At 39.1% G+C, this 21028-nt stretch overlaps 1 protein-coding gene and 1 long non-coding RNA gene across 2 annotated transcripts in view; one reads left to right on the forward strand and one right to left on the reverse strand.

Annotated features, from left to right (window-relative positions):
* helz (helicase with zinc finger) overlaps positions 1-21028 on the forward strand; it is a 155353-nt gene that overhangs the window by 59583 nt on the left and 74742 nt on the right. Inside the window, exons 13-16 of the mRNA XM_034188104.1 lie at positions 9514-9640; positions 11662-11874; positions 19201-19331; positions 20109-20288. Coding sequence (XP_034043995.1) covers positions 9514-9640; positions 11662-11874; positions 19201-19331; positions 20109-20288 — 651 coding nt within the window. The remainder of the gene's footprint in view (positions 1-9513; positions 9641-11661; positions 11875-19200; positions 19332-20108; positions 20289-21028) is intronic.
* LOC117526092 lies at positions 3374-14213 on the reverse strand. The gene is made up of 3 exons (XR_004565212.1): positions 14200-14213; positions 13791-13792; positions 3374-3440 (listed from the first exon to the last, which is right to left on the reverse strand). It is a non-coding gene; the product is annotated as an uncharacterized LOC117526092 (long non-coding RNA).

Raw genomic sequence — 21028 nt, forward strand, 5'->3', positions numbered from 1 at the left:
GTGTGTGTGTGTGTATGTGTGTGTGTGTGTGTGTGTGTGTGTGTATATGTGTGTGTGTGTGTGTGTGTGTGTCTTGGGATGGCCTTTGTGTTGGATTTTCTGACATAAATATAGTTTATTATGGCACAGCTTTGACATGGTTTAAAAGCTATTTATTTTTGCTGTGCTTGGTTGAAGTTTGAGTCGATCACAAATACAAATGAGATTGTTTTGCCGTATCACAAAGTGAACAGGATGACCACGGCATGCTCGTATTTTGCCCAAACACACAGCTGTTGAGTAGAGTTCAAGGCTCGTGAATTTTATATTTTACATTTTGAGAGAGCAAAGAGATACACTTTGGCCTTTTTAGATTGTGTCAGTACAGTTATTTTTATTTATTTTTTTGGTTAATAATATAACATTTTATGTGCTTTAAAGTAGGGATAGAGAGTATTTTTAGAAAAAAGTCCACATGACCGTATATTGATTGTTTTTCATAACCAAATCATTGTTCATTACAATATCAGTACTCTGATTTGATCAGGGCAAAACGTGATCTAGATATCACTACATTGCACTGGAATAATAATAATAATAATAATAATAATAATTGTTGTTACTGTTATATCAGTTACCAACATCTTGTCAATGTCTATCAGAACATAAAATATGTAAATATCTTGTCTGTGGGGAAAGTGTTAAACTTTTAAATTTACAAAATACAAGATGGTAAAATTACATTAAGCGAGAAGTGTATTTGTTTATTTGATCCTCTCCTAGTTTTATTATTATAATAATATTGACTTGATCATAAAGCCAGATGTTGTCTGTTATTGTGTTAGGCTTAAGTAAATAAAAAAAAATGTTATCCACCACTTTTGTGTAGGGTGACTGTTTTATTGTGAAATGTATTGCTTTATTTTTCAGCTGCAGGGGTGGTGTCCAAGTGGTTAATGTGCTTGGTTTCAGTTCAGAAGGCTCCGGGTTCAAATCCCACCCCGTCACATTTCTCCATGTAATGTGGAGTTGCGTCAGGAAGGGCATCCGGCGTAAAATCTGTGCCAATTCAACGTGCAGATCCACCTTGGATTTGCTGTGGCGACCCCGAGTGCAAACAAGGGAGCAGCCGAAGGGACTTACTTACTGTTGCTTTATTTTTCAATTTTTCCATTTTCATTAAATTTATTTCATTTATATAGCACCAAATCACCACGAAGTTGCCTCAAGGCGCGTCACACAAGTTAGGTCTAACCTTACCAACCCCTAGAGCAAGCACACAGGCGACAGTGGTTAGGAAAAACTCTGATGATTTGAGGAAGAAACCTCAAGCAAACTAGACTCAAAGGGGTGACCCCCTGCTTGTGCCATGCTATCGACACAATTGACAAAACAAATATACAGGAAATTTTGGGCGCCCATGCCGGTGCATAGGACAAGAGGCTTGCAGAAGAAGACACCACCCCCATCTCTGCATGGTGCCGGACCTCAAACAGAGAGGAAAAAAAACAATCAGGTATCAGAAAAACAACAAATACAGTATTATTTGTCAGCATTAAGAAACAAGCAAAACAAAAGAAATACTAAGGTGATCCCCCCGTCACTAGCCCTAAGCTTCACTAAAAGACCCAGACTTTAGATAAAGTTGAGGCCACGGCTCGCTCTCTTTACTAATAATGAATTTAAAAGGGTAAAAGCTTAGTAACATACTATGCCAGTATGCTAGCCATTTATAAGGAAAAATAAGTGCGTCGTAAGTCTGGAGTTGAAAGTCTCTACAGAATCTGACTGTTTTATTGATACAGGGAGGTCATTCCACAAAACAGGGACACGATAAGAGAAAGCTCTGTGACCCACAGACTTTTTATTCACTCTAGGGACATAAAGTAGTCCTGCACCCTGAGAACCCAGAGCCCGGGCTGGCACATAGGGTTTAAGCAGGTCAGCTAAGTAGGGAGGTGCTAGTCTGTGACTAATTTTATAGGTTAGTAACAGAACCTTACAATCTGATCTCACAGGGACATGAAGCCAGTGAAGAGATGCCAGAATGGGTGTAATGTCATCAAACTTTCTGCTTCCTGTCAGAAGTCTGTCAGCAGCATTTTGAACCAATTAGAGACCCCTAATGTTGGACTTTGATAAGCCAGAAAATAGAACATTGCAGTAGTCCAATCTAGAAGAAACAAACGCATGAATCAGGGCCTCAGCATCAGCCATAGACAGGATGGGATGAATCTACACTATATTTCGCAGGTGGAAGAAAGCACTCCTCGTAATGTCTCTAATATGGAGGTTAAAGGACAACGTAGGATCAAAAATTACCCCGTGGTTCCTCACTTTGTCAGTGTGATGTATGACACACAAGCCTAGACTCAATGTTAGCTGGTCAAATTGATGCTGATGTCTCACTGGACCAAGAACCATCATTTTAGTCTTATTAGAGTTTAAAAGTAGGAAATTGCTAGACATCCAGCTTTTCACTGATGCAAGGCAATCTTCTAAGGATTTTATGTGAATGAGATTACCAGCAGTTATCGGTATGTATAACTGAGTATCATCAGCATAGCAATGAAAGGTAATCCCAAAATGCGGCAGTATGTGCCCAAGGGGTATTATATAAAGGGAGAAAAGCAAGGGGCCGAAGACGGACCCCTGTGGAACTCTAAATTTCATGTCACTAAGGTCAGAGGTAGTGTTATAGTACAAAACACAGTGAGAACGACTGGTCAACCATGTAAGGGCATTGCCAGTAATCCTAAAATGATTCTCCAGCCTATCTAGTAGAATATGTTGATCCACAGTACCAAAAGCAACACTAAACTGTAGTGGTGTCCAAATCCATTGCAAGCAGAAGATCATTCACCGTTTTAGTGAGAGCTGTCTCTGTGGAATGATATTTTCTAAAAGCAGACTGCAGTGGCTGAAAAAGATTATTCTCAGTAAGGTGGTCCACAAGCTGCTGTGAAACCACCTTTTCCAGAATTTTAGAGCAAAATTATAGCTTTTATACCGGCCTGTAGTTTTTCAATATACTAGGGTCAAGATTAGATTTTCTTAAGTAATGGTTTAATCACTGCAGATTTGAAACATTTAGGAACAGATCCCGAGGTTAATGAGAGATTAATAATTTCCAGCACAGTTGGCCCAACAGTGGGCCACAGGTCCTTAAACAATTTTGTTGGTATAGGATCAGACCAGCAGGTTGTGCTTTTTGTAGACGTTACGAGTTTAGTCAGCACGTCTAGTGAGATACTATCAAATTCTGTAAATCTAGGTAAAATCTCAGTGATGGCACCCACCTCAATAGCAGGTTGTAGTGGCTGGGTTAAGGCATGCTGGGATATGTTTAACCTAATGTCATCTATTTTCTTCTCCAAGTAATCCAAGACATGTACTGTAAAAGGAGAGCGACTTACAGGTGGTTGTCCATGAATAAATGTTGCCACCGTGTCCAACAAGAACTGAGTTATACTTGTTTTTGTTATTCAAATCAGAGTAGTAGGCCCGCTTTGTAGCCAGCAGTGCATGCTTATAGTCTAAGATAGCATCACGCCACACAAGGTGGAATACTTCTAATTTGGAACTCCGCCATTTCCATTCTCGACCTCAAGCCTTATGCTTGAGGTCACGCAAGTAATCATTGAACCAAGGTGACTGTGTTTTGGGGGGTGTGGTTTTAATAAAGGTGGTGCAATCATGTCGAGTGTAGTTTTGAGCACGGAGTTTAAACTATCCACAAGACTGTCAACTGATAGGGCATTTTCCAAACGTGAAGCTAAGATATCAGGCAGTCTAGCTTCAAGTTCACTTATAGTTGAGGAGTTGATGAGTCTCCGCAGTGATAAAGTTGTTCCACTAAACATGGCAGCAAGGCTGTAAACCTAATGAGTGATCAGAGACCACTGATGCAAGAGGCATGATGTCAATATTTGTGACAATACCATGTGCGAGAACCAAATCGAGTGTATTTCCACTAATGTGCGTCGAATCATGAATGCATTGCTGGAATCCTAATACAAAGATAATTTCCATAAATGATTTGCAGAGGAGATCAGAAGTCTTATTTATATGAATGTTAAAGTCACCAATGATCAGAATGTTATCTGCACTAGCTGACAAGTTAGAGATCCACTCACCAAATTCATCGAAGAATTCAGAGTATGGGCCAGGGGGCCTTTTGTACAGTGACAAAGTAACACGGCTGATTTTTATTGTTGTGACCATGGCAATACTTAGCATCATGGGCAGAGCGAAGAATCAGATGTTCAGATGAATTATATTTGTGAGCCCCAACAGCTAATCGACTAAACCTAGATTTATAAATAAGAGCAACACCCACGCCTTGCTTTGCATCACGAGGGACGTGACTAAATGTGTACACCGGTGGGCAGGCCTCATTTAAGGGGAGGACAGCTGTGGGTTTAAGCTATGTTTCACATTTCACATATCTAAGAGATGATCCACAATTCAATAATTTGAAGACAGTGATCTTATCTTGATGAGACCCAGACTAAGGACCTCAGTGGGGTTGACAGTCGGACTGTTTGGACTTGGGGTGATTCCAGAGTAGCATATATAAGATGCCTGGAAGTAGGTTTAGGTTTGAGTCATTCCACATGGATTGTAGGTAGCAGACACGAAGTATGTGATATTGCTGGAACAGCCACCCGGCCATCCTCAGTTTCAACGTCATCCAGTGTAGTAATGGGTATCAAGTTTGCAAAGCATATCCCTCTATGATTTTCATGGACACGTCTGGAAACAGGCCACAGTCTCAACTGGACGAATTTTCGTCCCTACCACATAAACTGCACTATCACCATAGTGGAGTTTCTGCACTAATCTGTTAAAAATCAATAATTGTTGAAATGATACAATATTCCATTCAGATGTCATTGTCTTGTATGTTGTTGCATACATGTTGACTCGGTCATATTAGTATGGACCATGTGTGAAGTGTTACCTTGTCTTGTGAGACATTTATGTACCACTAGGTGTCAGACTTGATCTGTGTAGTGAAGTGGCTCTTTCTGTGCATTATCCCACATTGCTTGATTCACAGTTGTTAATAATGAAGCTAGGGGGCAACATTACTTTTTCTCTAAAATGGATGGTGACTTTCTGGTGCCTTTTCCCAAAATTTATTCTGCTGTTACAGCCATTACAGGGAGTATGGAGCTAAAAATTGCTCAAATAAAAATTTGATGGGTTAATGCTCCATTCACAGAAATAAATTCATTTGGGCCCGTCACACATGATCCATATTTCAACTTCTGTCTTATTTGATCTCATCTTGACTTTGACATTTGACACAGTATTCATCTCAAGCTCCCTTTCTGTTCTCACTTACATTGTGAAAAGCTCCTTTTATCTCCTGCTCTGCCCAACATGTTACCCCTTCTCTATTCTGGCAGGTTATAATGCTTTTCTTGGCTGATTGCACTTCAGCAGCAGATTTCCATTTAAATATGGATTCTCCTGCATCTGCAAATGGATCACTTTTTTTTTTCCAAAGCTTATGTCACTTGAACAACTTAATTTTCAATTTTATGTTTTTTTAAAGAAATGTATTCCAAATCATCAGTTAGGCACTGATCTGTCAAAATCTGTGATGGATCACAGAGTGCACGCTTTGAATGGGGACATCTTCAAATGTCATGCACAGTCAGTGGCTGCATAACAGTTTTCTGCCTACCAATGTGGGCCTGCCCTGTATGTGATGTCACTGCGATTCCTTCTGTAGCTTGACAGTTTAATTTTGGCTCCATTATGCTGGTGTACAGAGGCGAAACTACCAAAATGGTATCACTGCCACTACTTCTGGTGTAACAGTTTATCTTTCAGAATAGGAAATATTACTGTTGTAGACACCTATAGATACATACATACAGAAAGAATACCAATATCACTTACAATTAATCAAACTGCTTCATCTGTGACCATAAAACATCCATGAAATGTAGAGTTTAAAGGTTGTCCTGTTTGGGCCTTATCAAGGTTTGGGTTAATCAGTGCTGCCCTGTTGGAATGTTGCCTGTCAGGGGTGGGGGTGTTTCCAGGGTAAGGGGTAAGATATCTTACCCCTCACCCTGGAAACACCCTGGGGGGAAGATATCCAGGGGGGTGAGATATACTGTTACGCCAGACCTGACTGTATTTCACGCTCTTTTGAAAGTATTATCTTTGCAGTTGTGCATCACGTAATCACCTCCTGTCGACATTGAATGACTCAGGGAGAGATATACAACCCCTGGCAATAATTATGGAATCACCGGCCTCGGAGGATGTTCATTCAGTTGTTTAATTTTGTAGAAAAAAAGCAGATCACAGACATGACACAAAACTAAAGTCATTTCAAATGGCAACTTTCTGGCTTTAAGAAACACTATAAGAAATCAAGAAAAAAAAAATTGTGGCAGTCAGTAACGGTTACTTTTTTAGACCAAGCAGAGGGAAAAAATATGGAATCAATTCTGAGGAATAAATTATGGAATCACCCTGTAAATTTTCATCCCCAAAACTAACACCTGCATCAAATCAGATCTGCTCGTTAGTCTGCATCTAAAAAGGAGTGATCACACCTTGGAGAGCTGTTGCACCAAGTGGACTGACATGAATCATGGCTCCAACACGAGAGATGTCAATTGAAACAAAGGAGAGGATTATCAAACTCTTAAAAGAGGGTAAAACATCACGCAGTGTTGCAAAAGATGTTGGTTCACAGTCAGCTGTGTCTAAACTCTGGACCAAATACAAACAACAATGGAAGGTTGTTAAAGGCAAACATACTGGTAGACCAAGGAAGACATCAAAGCGTCAAGACAGAAAACTTAAAGCAATATGTCTCAAAAATCGAAAATGCACAACAAAACAAATGAGGAACGAATGGGAGGAAACTGGAGTCAACGTCTGTGACCGAACTGTAAGAAACTGCCTAAGGGAAATGGGATTTACATACAGAAAAGCTAAACGAAAGCCATCATTAACACCTAAACAGAAAAAAACAAGGTTACAATGGGCTAAGGAAAAGCAATCGTGGACTGTGGATGACTGGATGAAAGTCATATTCAGTGATGAATCTCGAATCTGCATTGGGCAAGGTGATGATGCTGGAACTTTTGTTTGGTGCCGTTCCAATGAGATTTATAAAGATGACTGCCTGAAGAGAACATGTAAATTTCCACAGTCATTGATGATATGGGGCTGCATGTCAGGTAAAGGCACTGGGGAGATGGTTGTCATTACATCATCAATAAATGCACAAGTTTCCGTTGATACATTCCTTGCAAAAAGACACATAGGGTCAATGTCATGGCCTGCAAATAGTCCAGATCTTAATCCAATTGAAAATCTTTGGTGGAAGTTGAAGAAAATGGTCCATGACAAGGCTCCACCTGCAAAGCTGATCTGGCAACAGCAATCAGAGAAAGTTGGAGCCAGATTGATGAAGAGTACTGTTTGTCACTCATTAAGTCCATGCCTCAGAGACTGCAAGCTGTTATAAAAGCCAGAGGTGGTGCAACAAAATACTAGTGATGTGTTGGAGCGTTCTTTTGTTTGTCATGATTCCATAATTTTTTCCTCAGAATTGAGTGATTCCATATTTTTTCCCTCTGCTAGATCTAAAAAAGTAACCGTTACTGACTGCCACAATTTTTTTTTTCCTGATTTCTTATAGTGTTTCGTAAACCCAGAAAGTTGCCATTTGAAATGACTTTAGTTTTGTGTCATGTCTGTGATCTGCTTTTTTTCTATAAAATTAAACAACTGAATGAACATCCTCCGAGGTCGGTGATTCCATAATTTTTAGCAGGGGTTGTAGATGCTTTGCTTTCATCATTCTACGCACCCCCATTTTAAATGCTGTTGTTCCACTCAGAATTCCTCTGGTCACTTCAACGATTTGCAAATACAAATTGAATATGTTACTCTCTCCGTACACATCGATTGCCACTTAAGAGTAATCATCACAGTACAGCTTCTTATTTCATCATTACAGATCCATCAAAGACCAATGATCATTACTGATCCTTTTTTCTACTTTCAAATCTCAGTGGACTTAAATGTTTTATTAAATATTTGTGTCAAAGCTTGTTCTTCTTTGAAGGATCAATGTACTGTGTATAATTAAGATGCTTTTGAAGTTCCAAGATGACAAAGTTTTGTTTTGTGTCCTGGCATATTAAAATACGAGGTCTGTTAGAAAAGTATTGGACTTTTTTATTTTTTGCAAAAACCTGATGGATTTGAATCACCTGTGCTTGCATGAGCAAACCTTGAACCTTCGTGCGCATGTGTGAACTTTTTCACGCCTGTCGATTGCATCATTTCCTGGTAAGCAGCCTTTGTGTGGGACGTGTGCTGTGCGCTCGGCGGATTTTCATTTCGAAGAAAAAGATGGAACGACTGGAGCAGCGCCGCATCAAATTTTGCCAGAAACTGGGCGGCAGCCAGGTGGAAACCATTCGGATGATTCAGACGGCTTTCTGTGACGATCCTGTGGGCATCACACAGATTAAGGAGTGGTACAACCGGTTTAAAGACGTCTGCACAACGGTGGGAGAGCGAGCCACGCTCCGGTCTGCCATCAACATGCTGAAATGACCAGATCATTTCAAAGTGAACGCTGTGGTGATGCGGGGCCGTTGTGTGACTGTCCGAGAAATTGCAGAAGAGGTGGACATCAGCACTTTTTCAGTACATTCCACTGTAGAAGATTTCCACTGTAGAAGACAGAAGATTTAGCCATGAAAAAAGTGGCTGTGAAATTCATGCTGCTTCCGACGGCAGAGCAAAAGCGCCTTCGTTTTGAAGTCTCACAGGACATGCTGGACTCCGAAAAATGATGCCCACCTCTTCCACAATTTCTCGGATAGTCACACGACTGAAAAGTCACAGAAAGCCATCTGAATCATCCAAATGGTTTCCACTTGGCTATCGCCCAGTTTCTGGCAAAATTTGATGCGGCACTGCTCCAGTCATTCCGTCTTTTTCCTTGAAATGAAAATCCGCCGAGCGCGCTGCACATGTCCTCACACAAAGGCTGCTTACCAGAAAATGATGCAATCGACAGGTGTGAAAAAGTTCCCACATGCGCACGAAGTTTCAAGGTTTGCTCATGCGAGCACATGTGATTCAAATCCATCAGGTTTTTGCAAAAAATAAAAAGGTCCGATACTTTTCTAACAGACCTCGTATTAGTCAGGTGTGGACAGAATGACTTCAAATCAGCTGTCATTTTGTCAGTGTGCTTGAGTTGTACCAGAGCCCATTTTAATCACGACTGTAGACCTTCTGTGTTCTGTCTTCCTCCATTCATGTGAAGTGTTCATTTTGTTTGCGTCCTTGGAAAATACTCACCGTCGTCTTAGTGCTAAGCTTCAACATAGCTGTGTTTTACCATTTCTAAGGCATCCCAACAGCAGTAGCTCAGGATTATAGGTGGTGTTTAGTGGAAGAAATTGGATTTAGTATTATTTTTAAAAACTATTTGCCTTGAATGTATAAACAGACCTGTCCATGTTTGTCTCACAGGTTTAACATCAAAGTAAACCTCCAGTTGGTCACAAGCTTTATGTTGACTGGCATTTCTGTTGGTGCCAAATATGCCCAAAATGGACAGCTGTTTGCACGCTTCAAGCTCACAGAGACACTATCTGAGGTAAATGAACCCATTGCCACTGCAGTACACATTGTTTTGTACTGTTTTGTTGTCAGCGCCAGTAGTACCTACTGACAGGTGACATATTAAAGGAAAATATTGATTGATTGAAGGTTTCATTTCAGACATGGAAAAACAAAACAGATCTAGACCAAAACAAACAACAAACAGAAAAGCAACAAATCACAAAATAAAAGACAAAACAACAAGACAACAAGAACAGTGTCGACATAATCTGTCCGAAAGTGAGTAGGGAGAAGCATCTGCTTATTCAATCCTGCCCCTTGTCCTTTCTAAGTCCTTTTCTTAATCATCAGTTGATTTTAAAATACTGTCTTTTAAACAAATTTGCAACCAGATGTATGCAAATACCTATTAACATCTCATGATTTTGCATATTAATGAATTGATAATTATAATATTGAATGTAGTAGAATGGTATATTGCTGTATTCTGGCAAATTCCACTGTTGCCTTCACCAACTGGGCTGGGTTTCTTTAGCCAGTGGTCTCAAATTGTTTCCAGAAAGGATTGAGAGAGTCCAGGTTTTCATTTTGCAATGACATCATCAGTAGGTGAGTTCACGGACACACTCATACTCTGAAAGTGGTGCTTGTCAGTGAAATGGCCTGGTTGAGTCTGTGTGTGTCATGAAAACCTGCATCCTATCTGCACTTTGTGGAACATCTAATTGTCCACTGCTATAGAAAATTGTGACATCATCACAGTGATTCTTGAAAATTGGTAAAATGAAAACTTCTCTCACAATGTTGAAAGACAAACCTTTTTGTGAGGTAAAGGTCTACAGAAATGCATTTTGGCAGTGCCACAAGATTCTCACATCTGTTACCACTTTGAATGGTCTGGCTGTGATCTAGCCATCCTAAAGGCTTCTTATTCTCAATAGAAGGAAGAATACTGGACAAACCATAATTCTCTGGGATGGCTAGATCACAGCAGGACCATTGAAAACAGAAATGGATATGACTGTCTTATGGAATTGCCCAGCTGTGAAAATTTGGCCAGTACATTTTGGAACCATCTCTTCCACAAAAGGGTGATCCAAATGGCCTCCTATCAGTTGGTGGAGGTAATGGGTGCAGGTACATCCGTATGATGCTCTATTTTTCGTTAACAAATCATGAAGACTAACAGCACAGAGTTATTCTGACTTACGGCTTTTGTAAAACATTTCTATCCTGATGGCAATGATGTTGTTGCCTGAGCTGCACTGCATCATTGAATGGTTTCAGTATTAAGCTGTAATTCATGTAATACATTTTACAGCTAGTTCATCTCCACCTGGGTCACCAGCTATGGGACTTGTAGGACTTCCAGAATCTCTGAGAATGTAACAGTTCTGACAGAGTGCAGTGGCCCAAAACCTTCCTAACTGTTCTCATATGAACACCTGGCATTGTCTGCAAAATCAGGTCTCGACTTGTAGTTGCCTTTTCATACCCACTGCAAATAATCTGCTTGGTTTAGTTGAAAAGTGGTGCTTGGCTAGAGTGTACATGATGCAAAAAAGCACACTGTGGAATTTGCTCTTGTTATTCATTGAATTTGTCTGACAGCTTCAAGTCTGCATTTACTGATAAAACTTCCTAAATCTTGTAGTCTCTTCAGGTAGACATTACTTCATTTAAGTGGTCTTCCTCCTTCATCCTCAGAGGTTTCATGTCATTTGCCTGATAGAAACATCCACACACTTGCTGTTAATCTTCCAAACAACCTGTGCTTTTTACACACAAGCTCACTCAGTCGTGAAGCAGATTTCTGCTCTGGAGTTCCCACCTTAAAGTCTGTTCAGTGTCTGCTCAGTCATTTGTTTTCATTTGCACATACAGCTTCTCCGGTTAACGTCTAGGCAAGATGTGTGTAAGAAAGAGCCTTTAGACACTTTTTCTGAAATTTTCCTTTAATTTGTCATCTGTCTAAAGAATACTAACAGAACTTGCAAAATTAGCTTTTAGGCTAGCAGGCTGCTCTGACCTTTCCTGGTTGTCTTGTCAATCTAGGATACACTGGCAGGTAGACTAGTGATGACCAAGGTGAATTCAGTCCTGTTGCTGCCGCTGGCTCGTGAGGGGCTCAGTAGACAACCACCTCCTGGGGTCAAAGAACATGTGTATGAGGCCGTGATTGAAGAGAAGACCAAGGAGTACATCTTCTTAAGAATCTGCAAGGACTGCTGTGAGGAGCTAGGGCTACAGCCTGACCGAGAAATACAGGTAAAGTCTTCACAATAGCACAGAAAAAATATTGTAGGCAATCAAGATTAGAACAACATTCATGCTGCAATCTTCAAATTTGGTTTTATTCTTTTCTGAAAAAAAGAGAGAAAAGTAAATGTTTGGTTGCATTGTGGCATCTCCCATCTCGGTTTCAAATTCTACACTACTGATCACTGAGCATCATTAAATTTAGCTTTGTTGATTGATAACAACATTATTTGAGTTCATATTTATCTGTCCTAAAATGTCTCATTGGACTTTACATTGTCCACATTTGTTCTTTGTCCTTAAGAGTTCTTCTGAGAATGGGAATTTGAGACAGGTTTCATTCTAGTCAGTGCTGTGTCAAAGAAACATAATACCAATAGAAATACAGTTAAAATGTAAGTGTGTGTGGGGGAAGACAGATGTAATGCAGAAGAACTGCAGATGTCAACTGAAGAGAGGGATCGCAGCAATTAGAGGACAGACATGTATCTGCTAAAGATTCTTGGTATCCAGGGCAGAGTCAGCATCCACTGTGATATTACAATTGACCAATGTAGTTTTCAACAGACAGAAGATTCAGAGGGAAATGGGTGAAGAATGGTGGGGCAGGGGAAGGTTTTGGGTATGACACTGCTTGGTAGAAGCAGTGTCATTGGCAGGGGAGTCCTATGCTCATCTAACACAACCAAAAACATGAGTTCAGTGAGACTGAAACCCTAATCCACTGAGAGGAATGGTGAAGGTTCCCAGTAAGAATATCTGATAATGTAAAACAGCTACAGTCATAAAAATAATAATAATAAGCGTTCAAGTTTTTTCCTCCTATAATGGCCAAGAAATTAGGAAATGTCACAAGCTTTCTGTATGTTTGTTTTAAAGAAAGTGTGAATGCTTGGGGTGTGTCTACCACCATTTCTAATAAATTTGTATGTAAAATCCAGTGTCCAGTTTGTTCAATATGAATATACTTAACTGCTTAGTATGGTAAAGAAAAAAGAAAGAAAATAATAGCCTGGGTTTGACAGAGTGACTAATCTGTATTCTCTCAACAGGCAAGTTATTTCTCAGAAAAGGAGCACGATAAGAGAAACCCCTGAAACATGCTCACTACTTCAGTTTTGAAATACAAATTTGTGCTTCATTTTAAGAAGGGCAAGGGAAGGTACATAAGACTTTGAGATCTTACACATAAGAGGGTAGATGACAGTATTTTAACAACAAAACGTGTTGGTGCAAAGTAACCCTTTATGTGGACACAGCAGAACATTTAGATGTCATTTTGTTGTGAAAGACGAGCTGATTTGCGATGGGTATGCTGTCAACCAAGAGAGAACACGAATAGAAATGTCAAAATAGTTTTTAATGCAGCTCTGCTATCGTCATAGTGTTTGAGCCATAATATCATTGTGCTTTTGTCTCCGTCTTACTTTTACTCTGTCATTCATGTGTAACCTCTGATGAATAGATGATCCGATTAGAATATTTGCATATTAATGAGCAGGGTTTTTGTGAACATGAGCGATTTACATTTGAGTTGCTTAGTACATAGTTTTGCATATTAATGAGGATAAGAGGAGACACTCCCTTTCCCCAAGCAGCCATTACATAAGAAGGCTATATGAAATTAAGACTTTAGAGAGTTTATATTCAGAATAGGCATATTTTATGGTGAGACAGAGGTTGGCCTATATTAATATGAAAATTAGGTGGCTAATTTGCATAACTTAATCCAGGAACCTACAACTCGAGAATGCATGAAAATACAATTTGTACTTAAAATATGATTCAGACTTTGTATGTATGATGTTGAACCAACTATTATGACGTACACAAATGATAATTTGCATACCTCTTTCCAGCAGCCACAACCTAAAAGTGCATCGTGAGAGACCCTTCACATTTGGAAGCAATCTGCACTGACTGACCACTTCATTGGGTACACCTGTTTCAGCTGCAAATATTGAATCAGCCAATCACATGGCAGAAACCTGATACATTTAGTCAAGAAGATATGCTAAAGTTCAAGCAAACATCAAAATGGAGAAGAAAGGTATTTTAAGAGGCTTTGAAGGTGGTATGCTTTTTGGTGCTATATGGCCTGGTTTTGAATATTTCTCAAACTGTTGATAGCTAGGATTTTCAAACACAGCCATATCTAGGGTCTATAAAGACAGTGTTCTGGAAAAATGACTGGATCAGTGAGCAGCAGTTCTCTGGAGAAAAATGTCATGTGCAGTGAGGGACTCCAGAACATCAAGTAATAACATATACATCAAATAATCTAGACCAATTCAGGTCAGGTTGGAAGGCCCCGTCTTACATAACAGACATAACAGCATAATTCAAAGCAAGATATTAATGTATCATTCAAAATAAATAAATCATCTGACAAAAGTAGATGTCAGAGAGTAAATACTAAGATTGAAAACTGCAATTTCCTGAGCCAGTATCAAATTTGAAGTGTAAACACCTTACTACAAATGTCATGAGGACATGCCTGGAGTTGGTCTTTAAATTCGTAGTCCAAATCCTAGCCCATATAATTGGATAAAATGAGTCCAATAATTTATTAAATGAGAGGGACATAAAACCAGAGACTCAGAGGAAATTTAAGATGTTTATCTTTGCTAATGGACACAGTTAGGATTTGATCACGACTGATGCTCATTGATTTGGATACACAGCACTGCTGTCTATGACTTTGAAAAATTACTATTTTAAGAAGTTAAACAAGAAATGACTTATTTAAATTTTAGGAATCCCAGCCTTTACTAGGTGTAGGCATTTCTAGTGAGGTATTCATAATTGCCATTAACTGTTACAACAAATAAGGCAAAAAAAAAAAATGAACAACTTGAACATTATTTTAAATAGCTTCTTAGATTTTTATACAAGCTCACAAAATTAACCTCTTAAACCCTAGAGTCCCCAAAATTGGGGATTTGCCCTGTTTTGGAACATTTGAACACTCATAACTAACCAATGCTGACACCAACATACACTTATTATACATCAAATTGTCAAGCGAAGTCGCCTCTACAAAAGTATCCACTTCAATCACATATCAACTAACCACAGCTGAAACGCCAAGCAAATAAAGACATAAATCGGAATTCATTTTTTGGGAAACAAACTAATTTACTCCTACCAAGTATTATTTACTTTCTTTTTTTTTTTTTTTTTGCATCCACATCCCCTAGGACCTGTCTTTTAGCTGATCCAAACTTTTGCATTTTTGACCTTGTACAAGCTGAGAAATGAATCATAATGTATGGGTATGTGATTTTGGTGAAATAGGCTCTAGGGCTTAAGGGGTTAAACCTGTAGTTGTAGACTGAGAGCTGTTAACCCCCAAAATGTGAATCAGCTGCAAATCGTGAATTATCCGCAAACCGTGAATTGCAAAACGTGAATACTGAAAAAATATCTCCCTAAAGGTGAACACAGGTATCACAAAATGTTCAGTCACAAAACGTCAGTTTCTTCACAATTTGGTGTATGTGCTTGGCTGAGGAGCCAATGGTGCAAAACTACCATCTGTGGGATTATGACTGAGTGCCACTCAACTCGCACGCTCTTCCTTGACACTTGCACGAATTTACACACAGTTTACGACAGATTTACTCACTGGCATGCGAGATTGCGTGCCAATGCGAGGATCAAATTCATGCAAGTGTCAAGGTGGCTTAACAGAGGGGCAACAACACAAATTTCCAATCATTAACAGTCATGTGACTTGACTAAAGAAATTCTGGTGAGGTTTCGCTAAAAGCAATGAGACAGAAGGAATTGAATAGCTTGGTTCAGTCTTAGAGATGACATTAACCGTCTGGGGTCCGAGGGCATTTTTTTTTAGACGGTTCACTCGCCTGGCATAAATGTTTTATTATTGCTGTTAACAGCTCTCCCTGCATCCCACAATCAAGTTTTATGTCTCTTTTTTTCAGGACAACCTGTGCTTTCAGAATGTTTTTTTTGTGTGTGTGTGTTTTATAAATGTAATAAAGGTTTACAATCAAAAATAGGCAAGGAAAAAATAAAGCGAAAAATAATTTTCCACACACATTTATTCAAAACACACAGCAAACTATAATAAACATCTGTTTTGACACTTTATAAAGGTAATTTGAGGTCTTGTGTGAGGCTGTACAACAAAAAGGTTTAAACAATAAACACATGCACATTTTGAACAATATATACAAAATGGTCTATGCGTTTTATTGTCCATTGATATGGTAAACAGTGCTTTACGCAGAGAAAACAATTATCCAGTAACATTCACATGCAAACTAGTGGAGCAATCCTGATAGTTACACACTCTTTGTTTGAGCATGTGAGATTGCCATCAGAGGCTCTCCGTGTGCTCCTGCTTTCACTGATCGCTGTGCGTAATGGCGCAGGGCACGCTGAGTATGTGCTAATAGTATGTACTCATTGGAGCACCCAGGGGGCTATTCAAATGGCCAACTAGTAACATATCACTCCTGAAAACGATCATTGGCTTTTCACGTGAGATAAATCTGCCTTACGATTGAATTTTGGAAAACCATGTGACGGTGAACCAATTCCGATTGGACATTCACATTGCGCACATCATCACATAGCTTCTATGAGGAGTACAAAGATGGCCGATGGCTGGCTCGAAAGTCCGCGGAGTTAACTTTTCAGCAAAAAAAAAAGTAAGTTTCTATCTCATATCATTCAAAAGTTATTTATAATTTAGTAAAGCTTGGTCTTAGCCGTCCTATACGATGGCGTCGGCCCCAGATGGTTAACATGTTGAATGAATGTCTTTGGATCAGCAATCAAATCTGATTTTCAAAAAAAAAAAAAAAGTTCACCAATAAATAACACTTAACTTTTAGGTGATTCTGAAAGAGGTCCATCTTGCAAATGAGGTGTGTACTTGCGCGATGACTGGACTCTCAATTGTCTGTCAATGTGGTACTGAGGAATCCACCATTATTGTGACATTACCTTCAGTTTCTTGAGTTTTATATTTTTGTGGCTTCCAGCCTGAATGTCTACACAGGAAACAAGGCACTATGCTAACAGTTACCAAAAGGGCTCGTGCTGCTGCTGCCTGGTTGCTTGCTGCAATTTCATTTCCCTGTCTCCACCAGGTTGTCGTAGTGTTCATCGCAGCCTTTATGTCTCTTTGTGTATTTTTATTCAAAAATATCGCAGGGTTTGTTCTTTTTGCTGTTGCTTATTTCCCATCTCTTTTTCCACACCTTGTCCAATTTTCCCAACATGTTTGCCAGGGCTTTAAATCTTTATTTATTTTCCCTTTCTGTCTTATCCTGAATGCATTGTTTTTTTTTTTCCTTTCTTTCTTTTTTTAGTATACAGTCTGTGTCTACATTTGTGATAACAAGACCTTTGGTCTGCAGCTGTCAATGACTGCAATTGAATTAATGCACTTTGGGTATTTGCTGTGAGATTAACGAATGCAGTTTTCATTTGAAATATTCAGTAGTTGTTTGATATAGTCAGGTTAGGGCTGGGTGCATATATCTGAACTGCACATCCACATAATGGAACTAAACTGGGTTCTGGATGGCAATCAACCATGCAGACAACCAGTCCACCCCTCCTCTTGAAAATAGTCATCTGTCTCTTACTGCCAGCTGATACATGGGTGTGCTGTGGCATTTTCCACTTTCTGGGATCCTCAGTACTGAGGCATCCACATGTTGGATCATGCCCAGAGAAACGTGTCACATGAAAAACATCAAAGCACAACAAAATAAAATTTTACTTTCAAAAGAACAACTCAAATTTGAAACCTCAAGTGTGAATCAAACACAAATTAACAGATTGTAAAAACTAATCGTAGATGGCCTAAAATAAATGGGTTTAAGATTGGCCTTAAAACATTCAGCCGAAGTGGACATTCTAGTATCGACAGGCAAATGGTTCCACAAAGTAGGAACACAATATGCAAATACTGTAATGACTGCCGACTTCTTAACCCATCGAACACAAAGCAAGCCCAATCCTGTGACTACAGGGTGCAAGAAGGCACATAAGGCTTAATAAGCTAGGTAGGTAGATAGGTGAGTACATGACCATTTAGAGCTTTATAAGTCAGCAGAAAATTCTTGAAATTTGCTCTTTCCATCACAGGTCCAGAAGGGAGGCCTAAGCAGGTGTAATTAAATCAAACCTCATGGTCTTAGTCAAACTCTAACTGTATTTGGAACCACTTGATGACTTCTCATACTCTTAGGTGGTAATCCAGAAAATAAAACATTGCAGTAGTAACTTTTGGAGAACACAAAAAATGATTAAAAATGTCCACATCTACCATCGACGGGATTGGTGTAACAATCGCAATGTTACACAAACTGGCACATCAAAACCCACTCTTCAATATGTTGATCAAAAGACAATGGATCGGAAGTTACGACATTAAAAAAAAATACTGTTTTGCTATGATGAGTCACTCATCCATTGTCTAGCAAGTAAACATCATCTCAGTCTTTGCATTAAAGAAAAAAGACAAAGCAAAAAATAGAAAATATCGAGCTTTTGTGGTGCATGAGCATAAAGTTTGGAGCCTGTACACAAACACAGAAGAAGACCAAGAATATGGTGAATGCTAAAGCAAGAGCAAACGCTGAGAAGTTGGTGTGGACCTGGATTATGAGACTGCTAAACTAAGAAAATGTTGACAAGAAGCTCAGTAGCTTCAGCATTAACACAAGCCTGTAGTCCGCCATTATTGTTGTTGCGCGATGTCTTGCCGGGGTGCTGAAATTGGAGAGGTGGGGCTATGACATAATCGTTTCACAAAAGTTATATATTTGTTGTATACACGAAAATGCAAAGGTGGCATTTTGAGATTTATCTACTCTGGGACCTGTTTTCAAAAATTAGCCTTTTTGGGCCCTGAAAATGCCAGTTTGTTATGGGTGAAATGCTGATATGATACAAAACTTTTGCAGATCTGCCTAAGCGTCTCTCTGTGTGGACGGGCCCTTAAACTCACAGGACCTGTCTGTAGGCTGGCTATGGCCAGCTATATTTGATCAGACTGAAGAGTTATTTATAGAATTCTGCAAATGCTAATGTGCCTAAAAGTTACAGACATAATGAAATGTATGTGATCGTTATTGTAACAAAGTAACACCTGTGATGAAATCACTCACTCATCTTCAACATCTTACTCCAATTCAGGGTCACGGGGGGCTGGAGCCTATCCCAGCAGTCATAGGGTGTGAATTGCATTATAATGTACTGCTTAGATACTTTCTTGTGCTCTGTTATATAGTGTTGTGGAAGAATGATCTTGATTGCTTTTTAAGATGATCACTTTGCATTTGTCTTCAGGTGGAGCTCCAGTTTCAGCTGAACAGACAGCCACTCTGTGAGATGCACTATGCTCTGGATCGCATCAAAGATAATACCATCCTTTTTCCAGATGTTAGCCTTGTCCCCAAAATCCCCTGGAGTCCCAACAGGTTTGTATGCCATCATCTACACAGTCACATTAGTCACAATTTGCATTGTTCAGTGTTGTACAGCTTGTACATCCTTTGTGGAGGATGTCTGGTGCCCTGCATTTGGTGAAGCGCTCTGGTATATATAACTCCCTAAAATTGTAACATTGTCTTCTGGCCTGTTTTAGCAAGTTTAAATAAATGTCAGTTTTACACTGAACCACATTAATGAACTATAAATGGTTGTATCAGCCAAATTGTAGACATCTGTGAAGTTTTTTTTTTTTTTTTTTTGGCCAAGTGATCCTAATCTTTTCTGAAATAATCCTTTCTTTTTTGCACATGTGCAAAAATGTGGAGTGATTTTGTGCAGTACTTTCATTTTCACTTTGATTCTGCATGACTGCAGATAACAATCACTGCATTCTTTTAGATCATTTTATCTGGGTGCTTTCAAGAACATGGCTATATTTTTACCAATAAATAAAGCTTCTCTGAAGTATGCTTATCAGAATATTTACTGTCATTACACAAAAAGTATAACAATATTGCTTGCAGTGCTTTCAGTGCTAAAGAGACATTTATGTACAAAGGTTAAAAGGAATAAGGTTGTACATATAAACTGTATATATGTGTGTCTGTATGTATGTATAAAATTTTGACTCTTCAGTGTTCCAGCCCTGGGATATGTGCCGTTTTTCATTCTGTCTTAACTTTTATTGTGCTCTAAAGCCTCTCTGAGGGATTTTATTTTATTTTGATGTGACTAATAATTTTGCGATTATTTTTCACCTTCAGGCAGTGGGATGAGCAAATGGATCCTCGTCTCAACGCTAAGCAGAAAGAAGCTATTCTGGCCATTACAACACCCATTTCAATCTCTCTGCCCCCAATCCTCATCATTGGGCCCTACGGCACTGGGAAAACCTTCACCCTGGCACAGGCTGTCAAACACATTCTCCGTCAGGACAGCAGCAGGTCTGTATATTTGCTTTTAATTTGTTCTTTTTTTAAAATTTGTTCTCTTTAATTGGCTCATTTGCCTTCTGTATATGACAGTGTTTAATTGTACTGGTATTTAGCAGTATAATAGCAGTATAACATAATGAGATTGCTTTTGGAGAGAAATAATGTTTGATTTGAGGCCAGAAGGGCAGGATACAATCATGTACATTGTCTCTGTACACTGCACCAGTGAAGTTGAAGTGACAGCCAAAATGTGATTGAAATGTAGACTTTAAGATTTAATTGAGATCAATAAAAAATATTAGCCATTAAGGACATACCGCCATTTTTGTACACAGTCCCTCCATTTTCAGTGGCCATAAGTAATTGGACAAATAAGTATCATGAATGCATGTCATTTTTACAGCCATGTATCTTAAGAAAAGCCATAGGATGGGTACATAGACATTTCCTAGTCAATGAGTGTGTCTTGTACTTCATCTACATCAATTATTAAGGAATACAAACACTATGGTGCTATATGGTAAATTACTGGAGTAGACAGCTCTCAGAAACTGATTGTTATACCCCCTGCAAACAAAAGTTGTGTTTGTATCCTGAAAACTCAGACTTCTCTTGGACATCCTTATTGATTTCAAACACTGTTCATGCAAAAGTAAAGAAACACAACATTCGAAGATGTGCACGAAGGAAAATATTTCTTGTGTGACATCCTTTATGGAAAATGAGTTTTTTGCAAGTACAGTATATAT

Source organism: Thalassophryne amazonica, chromosome 15 (genome assembly GCF_902500255.1).
Source record: "Thalassophryne amazonica chromosome 15, fThaAma1.1, whole genome shotgun sequence".
NCBI lineage: Eukaryota > Metazoa > Chordata > Actinopteri > Batrachoidiformes > Batrachoididae > Thalassophryne > Thalassophryne amazonica.